Source organism: Arachis stenosperma, chromosome 7 (genome assembly GCF_014773155.1).
Source record: "Arachis stenosperma cultivar V10309 chromosome 7, arast.V10309.gnm1.PFL2, whole genome shotgun sequence".
Classification (NCBI taxonomy): Eukaryota; Viridiplantae; Streptophyta; class Magnoliopsida; order Fabales; family Fabaceae; genus Arachis; species Arachis stenosperma.
In genome coordinates, this window is record NC_080383.1 from 85,146,920 (window position 1) to 85,159,610 (window position 12,691).

At 27.4% G+C, this 12,691-nt stretch overlaps 1 protein-coding gene across 2 annotated transcripts; it reads right to left on the minus strand.

Annotated features, from left to right (window-relative positions):
- Positions 1-3,629: 3,629 nt before the first annotated feature.
- LOC130941168 (1-aminocyclopropane-1-carboxylate oxidase homolog 1-like) lies at positions 3,630-6,844 on the minus strand. Of its 2 annotated transcripts, none has more exons than XM_057869578.1 (3): positions 6,233-6,844; positions 4,706-5,027; positions 3,630-4,079 (listed from the first exon to the last, which is right to left on the minus strand). In XM_057869578.1, the coding sequence occupies exons 1-3, from the start codon at positions 6,772-6,774 to the stop codon at positions 3,828-3,830; spliced, it is 1,116 nt and encodes a 371-aa protein (XP_057725561.1). In that variant the 5' UTR covers positions 6,775-6,844; the 3' UTR covers positions 3,630-3,827. The 2 variants fall into 2 exon arrangements, with proteins under 2 accessions (XP_057725561.1, XP_057725562.1); XM_057869579.1 differs by having other exon boundaries at positions 3,840-4,084.
- Between the last annotated feature and the right edge of the window lie 5,847 nt (positions 6,845-12,691).

Below are 12,691 nucleotides of genomic sequence, written 5' to 3' on the forward strand. Positions count from 1 at the left end.
TGGGAGACGAACTCGTTTTTGGGAGGATGTCTGGATTCATGGAGGTTCTTTGAAAGATCATTTTCCAAGACTCTTCTCAATTTCAAACCAAAGAGGATCGTGATAGGGGACTGTGGATTTTAGGATGGGTTAGCTTGGATATGGAACTTCCAATGGAGGCGAGAACTATTCCAATGGGAGTTGGATCTAGTGAACCATCTTCATCATACTTTGATGCTAGTCAAACTAGCATATGGTAGAGAGGATATAGTTGTATGGAAACATGATAAATAAGGTGTTTTTTCAACTAACTCATTTGTGTAAGGGTTGTAGGTTGAAATGGTTATGGAGGATATATCAAGCTACAGCTTTACTGGAACAATTTGGAAAGGACTTGTTCCACCTAGAGTGGAGTTGTTTGTTTGGTTTGTTTTGATTGGCAGGGTCAATACGAACGAGAGACTAAGTCAGTTTGGGGTTATTTACCGTGAGGATACTTTGTGTGTGTTATGTAATAGAGGTGTTGAATATGGTCACAACTTGTTTTTTGGCTGTAGTTTTTCTTGACAAGTATGGTGTGCTTGGATATAATATGTTGGTATGCAATGGGCTTTGTCCGGGTACTAAGATATCAAATAAGAAGGAAGAGTACAAGAGATGGATGGTGTGTTTTTGTGCGATCATTTAAAATATATGATTGGAACGAAGTCGGAGGATTTTTCATAATAAAAAAAAGGGGTTGAGGAGATTATCAACTTGTCCTTTCTGAGCTACAAGAAGTGGTTAGGTGCGGATCCCTTTTGTTGTTGATGACAATGTTGAAAATGACAAGAAAATATCTACATTTGTTCGGTTGCTCATTTATTCTTCATTTGTTTGTTTGTTTTTCGTATGCGATAATCTGTGCTCCACTTCTTGTATCGAGCTTTTTTTTAAAAAAAAATATGAATATAAAAAATAATAAATTTTAATGTATTTAATATATTCCGTTATAAAATACATTGAAATTATAAATTAAAAATTTTAATTTTTAAACCAACTTAAATTGATAAAATAATTAACTTATTTATATATTTGAATAAATATTTTGAATTCGAATCACATTTTATTTATGTAGTAACTTTTTCGTTAATCATAAATTTTTGAATGATATTTAAATTTTTGGTAAATTAATATTTAATCTTTTGGATTAAGAGATATTATAAAAAATAAAAAAAGTGCTTAATTAAAAAAAAATTCTTAACATATGCTCTAATGAAACCACAATTTTACATTAAAAAAAAGAATGGTAAATATTATATATCAACACAATAAATCAAAGTTCTGGAGAAAAAAAAATTGATAAAAGAAAAATCTTTTTTTTTTTTGTTTTCCGTGTTATATATATACACACTGTTTTATGATAAATAAGGAGTACATTAGAGTGATATTTTTGAAAGACAACTGATGAGGGATTAATCTAATAATGTACGTAGGACGGTAGGAAAGCCGTCTACGTTATGTGCTCTAACAAGAACCATAAAAATTATCAAAGTTTAGTAATAGTGCCAATTAAAAAGATGTACATGTTTTCTGCTAATAAAATCAATTTGAGTTTCACCAATCAGCCACGTTGTGAGCTCTATTCTCAAGTTTTGTACGTGATATTATTATATGGAATATTCTGTGTCCAAATGCCGTTGTGTGGCCAAATTCAATTGCCAATAACAGCTACCCAAATGCCATTTACTAATATCAAATATTCGTACAAATAGTTGGACCGAACCAATTGATTCAATAAGATTAACTAAAAACCGATTCAATGCAAAATTCAATTTACAGTGAACAGATCAGAAAAAGGGCCAAAAATCAGTAAATTGGTCCTGACTTTTACTAGAGAATCAGTTAAAAAGTAGTAATTTTTAAAAAAAATAATTTTTATATGGATTTCTTTATTTTATTATATTTGATTTAATCTTGATTAAATTCCCATAACACTTTTAATTTTATTAATTTAATGACCAATCTGGTCCTCAAAAACTTCATAAAAATCAAACATCATTTTCAGGAATAAAAGCACAGCTCAACTTCTTATTATATGTGATATCCATCTTAACTTTTTTAGAAAAGGAAGCAAATCAAGATTTTTTTTTGTGACTGGAAAAGAAGATATTAATATAATAATATAATTGTGGGAGAATTAATTTTAGGAAAACGTTTCATGTTTTTTTTTTGTCATGTCTCTTTAGAGTTTAGACTAGCATTGACATGAATTGACAACATGCTTTCTTGCATTCGATGATTAGTCTGCACTCTAAAGCACTTATTAATGATATTAATACATACTCCTTCCCTTACTGAAAATTAGAGATATTAATTACCAGGACCATTTGGGTGTGTTATCGTGTGCACTCTACTATGTATGTCACTAAAACATGATATTTCATGCTTATATGCAGTTGGAGTTTGCTTATATGCTTATACCCACGGGTCGAAGAAGAATTTAGAACCCAAATTTAGCAAACTTGAGAGTGCCCCATCAAATTTGTGGATTTTGGCAAGGACAACCTGCCATGCCAAGATTTTTTATAAATATAAAAGAATAATGGTTTAATTATTCTTGGTCTTTATAGTTTCGCAAAATTTTTTAGGTTCTTATACTTTTTTTTAATTGGTTCCCTACACCAATTTTTTTTTCTAATTAGGTCATTCTTGGCAGTAATTAGCTTAATTTTATAGGGACCTAACTAAAAAAAATGTGTGCACAGACCCAAATAAAAGGAAAAAAAAAGTGTAGAGACCCAATTAAAAATAATTTTGGTGTAAGGACTCAATTAAAAAGAAAAAGAGTACAGAGACCTGATTAAAAACTTTGCGAAACTATAGGGACCAACAGAGTAATTAAACAAAAAATAATTAATGCTACAAAAATATATATAAAAATTAATAATTATATAATTTTTAAACATATTTTTTATTTTTTTGTATTTTTTATTAATTTTATTAATTTTATTTCACACTCTTAATGTATATTCAAACTTTATGTTTTATTTTTTAAAATAAAAATAATTTTATTAACGAAATATTATTGTAAATAAATCTTTTAAAATTAAAAATTAAAAAAATAATAAAAAATTATATTATAATTTTATTATTTGTATTTGTATTTAATTTTTTAATTATAATTTTAAATAATTTTATTAATTACATTTTTTGAAAAGATTAGACGGAACCGTTGGCCCATTAACCCGCCATAAAAACGAGACAGAATTACAGTTAAGTCCGCTTGTTTTAGTAGGGTGAATCAATATGTCTCATCTTTAAATGAACCTTGGCCTGCCCTACCCGCTTTGCCGCCCTATGTGCAGTTACCAGTGAAGGTTTCAAACATAAATATGTACACACATCAATATTAAGTAAGACAATGACCACTTCCTATAAATTATTTGGTCAAAACTAGTAAACAGTAAATGAGAATGCAGAGTAATAACTTACAATTGAGTTGCAAGATTGAAGTAATTAATATGTTTTAAAGAAGACTAAAATACTATTTCACCTACTCTTTATTTTATATTTTTAAATTTTTTCCCTTATTCAGTTTTCCTTTTTTTTTTCTATTTTTTTTATTTCAAAAAGCTAGGAAGCGAACACTTGGCTGAATAAACTCTTGCTTTCTATATAACCAAGCAATATCATTATTATTGTTTTTTTTTTTTTTTCATAAGGAACCAAGCAAATGTTCAACTTATATATAACTAAATCTCAATTACAATTACCAATTATGTGACTTTGGGATATACCTTAAATTATTTGATAAATGTCACTACCAACATGATTATTAAACTAATCCCAGTTTCAAATTTTTCTAGTCAAACTCTAAAATGTTCAAGAGCAGTGGTTCCATCAAGACCTTTGGCATTATAGTATGCTACATACTCCTCCATCGTAGTGTTTCTGTATTTTGCAGGATTGTCTTCGGATAACAATTCTTTTATAGGACCATAAAGCTTTGATGATGATCTCATACCTGAGCAGAAAAAGCTTGCAACAGATATTCTTGGACCAATGAGATTTGCCAGTACTCTATGTTCAACACTCTTAAATATATCATTTGTTATAAGCTGCACTTCAAGAAATTAAAAAGAATAAAATTGTAGAATTAGCAACTCTAAATAAGCTCAGTTTAATTTGCAAAATTTGTTTAAGAACAAGTTCTCTAGGGTGAAAATTCGTATGAAATTTTTATAATTACTAACTTCCTGATGGTCAGATTTTCCAGTGTACAAAAGTTTTTAATAAAATCTTTGTTTTCATCCAAGATTAAATAAACTTAATACGTTACAGGATTAGTGGTAGCCATGCTAAATTAATGTATATGATTAGTATGCAGTTAACCTATCAATTCTTTTCTTTTCTTCAAAGATCAATGCCTCAAATTGATTTCGGATGATACAACTGTGAATTAAATTGGTCCTATAATCAATAGGATGTTGACATATGATATAATCATTTTGTGATACGTCATTATCTAATTAGTAAAGGAACTAATTTGATTTATCACGGTATCTTTCAAGGATTAATTTGATCTGTTTGATCTTTCGAGTATTAAATTGATGAATACACAATCTTTCAAGAATCATTTAACTATTAACCCTTTTCTTCTCAACAACAAAGCTTTTGTTATCAACAAAACTATAGACATAAAAAATATTAGTAATAATTTTTCAAAGAGAATAAGAAAACTTGCCTGCAGAAGATCACCAATATTGATCACTAGAGCCCCTGGTACCGGCGGTATATCGATCCACTTATCCTCATGAAGGACTTGAAGGCCGCCAATATGGTCTTGGAGAAGCACCGTGATAAAGTCGTTATCAGAATGCTTGGTGGTTCCCAAAGTTAGTTCTGGTTCAGGACATGCAGGGTAGTAATGACAAAGCAAAATATGTCCATAAGTGCAACCTATGTCTCTTAAATAGTTTGAATGCAAACCAAGAGCTTCTGATAGTAATTCAAAGAGTGTAATCCCAAATTTCGTAATATTAGTCCCATATTCAAGAAGGATATCCCTACAAGAAGATTCAAATTAGTATTACCAACTACCAATATATGTTCTCTCGTAGAAAATACAAAAGAAAAAGTACAGGTAGATAATAAAAATATTAAATAATATAAACAATAGATATATCAGATGTTTATTTTATTAGGTGTACGGATGGTTATTTTAATATTAAAATTTAGATGATTAATTTAGAGGTATAGTATATTTTTATTTAATTAGTGGTTGTTCATATTGTTTAAAATGACCATTGTTTACCAAGCATTCCCCCATAACAGAATTCAAATTTGTGTCTTTGTTCATTGTGTAACGTAACTATATATATATATTTGCAATGAATTTTATAACTTTTTGTTCTATTAAATTTGATCCATAATTCATGTAAAATATTTGGATTAGTTGAAGTGTTAGTTGATATAACTTGTATTCATCAAGTTTTTTTATTAATATGCTATTCTTTTTTAAAATTTATTATCAAATATATTTTTTTAAAAATTAATTATTTAATTGTTATCTTTTTATTAAGGTTACAATTGATTTATTATTTATTTTTAATTATAATTTATTATGTTATTATAAAAAAAAGTGGCATTTGAATAATTAATTTAAAAAAAGTGACATTTAGTATTAAGGGTTTGTTTGGCTAAGTTTCTAAAAAAAGATATTTTTTTGAGTTATCTTTTTTTAAAAGATCTTATAGAAAAGTAAAAGTAATTTTATGTTTGGGTATCTCATGCAAAAAGATCTTTTTATCTATCAATTATGTTTAAATATAACAATATAAAAGTATTTTTTTTGTTTATTTATTACATGAAAAACATCTTTTTTTTAAGAAAAAAAAATCTTTTAGAAAAGATGTAAATTATAGCTTCTCAAAAAAGATATTTTTTTAATTTTTTTAGTGCTTTTACTTTTACTACTCGAAATTTGTCAAACACACTAAAAAATAAAAAAGATATTTTTTATCAAAATAATAACGCCCAAACAAGTACTAAGTTTCGAAAATAATGACACTTTGGTGTAAAAATTCTGATATTCACAAAGTCACAAACAAAATGAACAAATGAAAGTGAGTACACTTGTTGATGTCACAAATATATCCTATATCTATCTCATCCTAACTATCTCTGTTCGAAACTAAGCCAAACAGAACAAATTAAGGAAGTCTAGATGAATCTAGTAATATAAGTGAAAGCTAGTGCAATTAGAACATACCTGCATACTACTGGCAATTCCACTGGTTTAGGATTATCAGGAGCAAGATAACACACAAAAGTATCTCTCCAATTAAGTGCTGGTGAACTATATAAATCAAAATTACTGTTATAAATAAACGACCTATTTTGGTCACGTGTATAAAACTTTTTCTTCACTTCATCGTCTTGTTCGAAGAACCTTCTAATCCCATCTTTCATCTCCTCAAGAACACTCTTAGGGATGCCATGATTCACCACTTGAAAGAAACCCCATGTCTTACAAGCTTCCCTTATTCTTGAAACAACTCCTTCGCGTTTGCTTGGATCTTTGGTAACAACAACATCTTCAAGATCTATAACTGGAATTGTATGTTCTGAGTTGTGAGATTTCGTATTATCATGTTGGTGATGGAAGAGTGATGGAATCTTTGTAAGGCCTTTGTCAACAAGACCCTTGACGCCAGTTTTTGTTTCATCGAATGATTTGAGGTCGTTGAGTCTGTTAGAACTGAGCTTCACCGTTCCTACTACAACTTCTTGATCAGTGTAAGAAACCTCCATGGATCTCCTTATTACTTATTTGTGTTTCCTCACTTTGTTTTATAGAGTTTATGCTACAAAAGAAGCTAAGAGAAGAACAATATTATATTATATAGCACCTATTCAAAAGAAAATAATAAAATTATTTTTTTATGAAGATTTTTATATTAAAAATATATTTTATTTATTTAGTCATATTTAAAAAAAATAATATTTTTATAATATATCAAAATTAAATTTTATAATTTATTATTTAATGATAAAAAATATTTTTATATAAAGATAATTATAAAATTTTTATGATAGTATCTATTTATATTAGAAAAGTCTTAGAATCAGCAATTTTTTAAAAAGTTTGTCAGTATTTAATTATTAAAAAAGAAGTACATGCTATGGTGTTTATATATATTTGTCTAACTTATTAAAAAGAGATAAAAATAAATATTTAAATTAAAAAATATAAAAATAAATAAATTTTTAATATTTAAAATTTATCATAAAAAATAAATTCAGCAATTTCAACACCAAAATTATAGGCATTACAGAATTTATCTAAAAAATATTGAATAATTTTATACTATTATATTTAATTTTATACTATTAAAAATATTATTAATAATTAATTAATAATTACAAAATATAAAATTTGTTAACCCCTAACATTCTTTGTGTGGCAGGCCTCGCGGATAGAGGCTTTCAATTAAAAAAAAAAAAAATTTTATGGCCACATCCATAGTATGCAGACGGATATAGCTGCAAACCATTATTGACTTTTTAACACAAGTGACAAAAGTTCGATATTGAACCAAACCTAAACTCTTAAATTTAAGATGAAAACTCGTCCAACTACACGGCGGGGTTAGATTTTTTGCTCCACTTAATTTTTATCATATATAAAGAAATTATGGATTTAGTTTAGTGAGTAGTGCAAGTAGTTTAGGATAACTATTTCACTACAGAAAATTCTATGGTGCTGACTGGAAGAAAAATGGCATGTTATGAGAACCATACGTGTCTTGCTTAAAAAGTGACTCTTGTGCTGACTGGAAGAAAAATGGCATGTGATGAGAACCATACGTGTCTTGTTTAAAAAATGACTCTTCTTTTATTGTTCCTGTCATAATAACTTTATGAATTGATTTTCTATTTCCCGTTTTCATATGTGAGGTTAAACGAAAATAATTGTGAGGTTAATTAATTAATTTGCTATTTGCACTGAACGCTCGAAATTTTGGCCATTTCGTATGTATTATTAATTTATGGCAACTACTCAAATAAAAATAGTAAAAATATCCTTTTATAAAAATGTTTTGTTTAAAAGTATAATTTATTTATTTAGTCATACATTAAACAAAAATAATATTTTTATAAATATCAAAATCTAACTATCCAATCCATCATCTAAAAATTAAAAAAAATATTTTCACATAAAAATAATTATAAAATCTTTATTATAGTATCCACCTTAATCTATTACACCTTTGTGTAACTTTTTGGTTTGGACTTTAATTTAGACTAATTTTTGTAGATTTCTATTCTCTAAAAGTTTTAGTAATTGGATTCACAAATTTTATTTAGTTTTAATATTTTAGCTTATCATAACAATATTTATTTTTAGTTTTTTATTCCAAAAAAATAAAATGTATTAGACCAGCAATAAATCTATATTTTCTATTAATATTAATATAATTGTGATGGTAAAATAAATAATATAAAACACATTTATTGTTATTATGATATGTAGTTTATTTTAATTATTTAATAACTAATATTAAAATATAAAATATTTAAATTTTAAGATTTTTTTATAACAAGTTAAAATATATTATATTATGTAATAATAATCAAGATAGTATAAAACATGTTTTTAGGGTTTAAGTAATAATTTTTTTATTATTCTACTATATAAATTTTTATGTTAAATATTTTGTCACAAGTTAAAATATTAGAATAAATATATTTTTTATATTATTATTATTGGAAAACGTGTGCTTTTTAATGTTTTATTTTTATTTTTTTTTCATCCAAATATAAATACTAATAGGTTTTCTTGGTAGTTAATTGGATATCGAATTATGGGACTTAGCTTCTACTCACTTGGTAAATATATTAGTTTTATACCTTTTAATTTTCACAACTTAACAAAATTTTGGAGATTACCCATGTTAGTTAAAAATAAATAAATTCGAAGAAAAAGATTATTCGAATTTCAGGAGTAAAAGTTGGATTTTTTGATTGAAACATCGTTTTTGTAGCGGTGTCTTCGAGAATAAATTATAATATCTTATTAGGACGTGATTGGATCCATAGTGTTAGGGCTGTATCATTCACTGTGCATCAAAATATCCTTCTTTAGACAGATGATAGAAAACTCTGAGAGTGCTTAATTCTTTCAATTGTGAAGGATGCTATCTGACTTCAGAAGGATTAATTCTGAAGTCGTCGTTATCTGAAGTTATAGTGTTAATGCTGTATCATTCACTGTGCATCGTATCCTTCTTTAGACAGATGATAGAAAACCCTGAGAGTGCTTAATTCTTTCAATTGTGAAGGATGCTATCTGACTTCAGAAGGATTAAGTGTGAAGCGTCGTTATCTACAATTTATCATTCTTCTGACTAGGTGGAATTGTTCAACGTAAGGTGTTTCGAGGACACTCTTTGATGACAAGTAAACAAGACGTCTTGGATTATCTGGTAACTTTAAATATGTATTTAAATAATTTTCTTTCAGTAGAAAATAAAAGTGATTCTTTTGATAAAGTTGAATCATTTAGGAATGTAATTTTTTCTTCTTCTCATAGTGAAAATTTGATTTTTCGATCGAATTTAGTCATGGTTTAAGTTCTTCATGTTTACGCAATTATAATGATATTGTTATTCAAATTGCTGTTAAAATAGCAGAAGTTCATTGTATTGAGAATGGGGCTGTTGTAAGTCCAGTAAATAATCAAGTGTGTTTCAATCCTAATGAATCTGTTGATTTATTTTTTGATTGCATCTATGATTTAGAATTTTTGGACTTTGAAAAATACTCAGTAAAAAATGATGAACATGTGAAATGTTTCAAATAACAAGATCCCTTAGAAGAAATTAATTTGGGATCTATTGATGATATTTGAATTACTTACATATGTAAGGATCTTGCAATCCCATTTTGAACTGAATTATACCATCTTTTACATGAGTTTAAGGATTGTTTTGCTTGGGATTATCATTAGATGCCTGGTCTCGATCGTTCTCTTGTAGAATATCGATTAGCGTTAAAGCCGAACGCTCGACGTGTAAAGCAAACGCCTCGATGATTTGCTCCGATCCTGAAACTAATCAAAAGATTAAAGAAGAGATTAAACGCTTGATTAAAGCGAAATTTATTCGAACCGCACGTTATGTTGAATGGGTTTTGAATATTGTTCCTGTGATGAAGAAGAATGGAAAATTAAGAGTGTGCATTGATTTTCAAGATTTAAATAATGCCACTCCAAAAGATGAATATTTTATGTCCATAGCATATATGTTTAATTGATTCTACAGCAGGGAATGAAATTTTAAGTTTTATGGACAGTTATTCAGAATATAACCAGATCTTCATTGTGGAAGATGATGTGTCCAAAATTGCTTTTTGATATCTCGGGGCATTAGGCATGTATGAATGGGTGGTTATACCATTTGGTTTGAAAAATACTGGTGCAACGTATCAACGTGCCATGAATACTATTTTTCATGAATACATTAGAAACTTTATGGAGGTATATATCGATGATGTTATGGTTAAGTAGAATTCAGTAAGCCAACACATTGATCATTTGAAAAGAGCATTTATTACTATGTGAAAAAAGGGGCTAAAAATGAATCTTTTAAAATGTGCATTCAATGTATCAGCTGAAAATTTTCTAGGATTTGTTGTCCATAAGAAGGGAATTACCATTGATAAAAATAAGGCTGATGCAATCTTAGCATTATCTCCTCCTAAATTGAAGAAGGAGGTGCAATCTTTTCTTGAAAAAGTTAATTATCTACGAAGGTTCATATCAAATCTTTCAGGTCGGACTCGAGTATTTGCACCTTTAGTAAAATTAAAGAATGAATCGCAGTTTGAATAGACAAAAAAATATCAAGAGACTTTTAAGTCAATTAAAGCATATTTGTCCAAAGCTCTGGTAATGGCAAATGTTCGTTCTCGTGAGTCTTTAAAACTATATATTGCTGCATCTATGAGCACAATTGAGTGTATTTGTCCCAGGATGATGAGAACGGACATGAACGAGCCATTTATTACCTTAGTCGAGTATTAACCGATATCGAGACGATGTATTCACCAATTGAAAAGTTATGTTTGTCTTTGTATTATGCTTGCACAAAGTTAAAGTGCTATATGATTGGCAAGCCTGTGAAAATCATTGCACAAACTGATCTAGTTAAATATATGTTGACATATCCTATGTTGAGAGGTCGATTAGAAAAACTGATGTTGATTTTAATAGAATTTGATCTGCAATATGTCCCAATAAAAGTTGTGAAAGGTCAAGTCATTGCATATTTTTTAGTAGATCATTCGAATAATCTGAATGACTAGGGAGCAAATATGATTGATGTCCATGTCAATTATTGGAAGTTATGTTTTGATGGTTCAAAATATAAAAATGGTGTTGAAATAATGACAAATATGTGTGTAGAGAATAATAATAAGAGAAAATAATAGTATGTGATACAATGAGGAGATATAATAAAAATATAAATTAATAAATTTAAAAATAATAAAATTAAAGATAATTTAATAAATTGAATATAAAATTTAAAAATAAAATATTTTTTGTTTATTAGATTTATACATAAAGATAAAGAATGCTTTGAATATAAATTTTTATCTTTGCTTCAAATTAAATACCGTTAAAAAATAAATAAATAAACTTATATAATATTTACAGATAATTACTTTATAAATATTTATTTTGATTTTGTTACATAAAAGAATAACATAATAATTTTTTAATATTATTTAATTTAAATTTATAATTTTTATGTATTTTAAAAATTAAATAACTTATAAAATTTATATATATTTAAATATTTTTAATTTTTAATTTTTTAAATATTTTATTAAATTTATAATTTTAAAAAGTAAAAATATAAAAATTAATCTATTAAAAGCAATAGAAATAGTGTCTGTTTTGTGTCGCTAGTCTTCATTTAAAAAGACACAACCCCTTCTCAATTTTATGAGAGGACCATCACGCCTCTTTCTTCTACTTGTTGAGGAGACCGTCAAGGGACATTATCTACTTTCCTCTCCAAAATTTTATTTTCATTCACTTTTACTTGATTCTAAAAGCAATGCTTTCTAATTCTTCTCTTCACTAGAGTCGACAATATTTGTGTACAATAAATTGCCCATTAAATCTTTTTATTTTCTTTCAATGGGTGAAGTTGAAAGTTGAGTCGAAAAATTTTCTTTTATCATTTTTTTTTCTCGTGTTGTCTTTTTAAATTACAATAACTAATAGTTACATAGTTATTAAAATCAGATCAGACTGGCTAGTTTAACTGAAAAATTGGTGAACGAAATCCTATACTAGACCGATGCGATACTTAAACCATGTAAAATAAAGAATCGATATGAACCGATCAAATCCAAAATGAACCGATCAAAATGGGTCAAACTTGGTGAAGATCGGTTCGATTGAACCACTTGAAATTTAAAATTTTCTCAAAATGTTTGAGGTGGGGTTCAAATCCCTCTCCTCAATGAGAAAGATGCCATTCACAACCTCAAATCTTTTTACTTTCTCTTATCGGATGAAGTTGAAAGTTTTGACTTGAAAAACCTTCTTTCATCACTTTTTTTTTTCAGGTACTGTCTTTTCAAATTACAGTAACTAATAGCTACATAGTTATTAAAACCAGATCAGACAGATCGGTTCAACCAGAAAATTAGTGAA

Excerpts from the sequence above, each read along its gene's own strand:
- LOC130941168 (XM_057869578.1), bottom strand. The coding sequence starts at position 6,774 with ATGGAGGTTTCTTACACTGATCAAGAAGTTGTAGTAGGAACGGTGAAG. Across the intron at positions 5,028-6,232 it reads GAATTGCCAGTAGTATGCAG|GGATATCCTTCTTGAATATG; the intron begins GTATGTTCTAAT and ends ATCTTCTTGTAG. Across the intron at positions 4,080-4,705 it reads ATATTGGTGATCTTCTGCAG|CTTATAACAAATGATATATT; the intron begins GCAAGTTTTCTT and ends CTTGAAGTGCAG.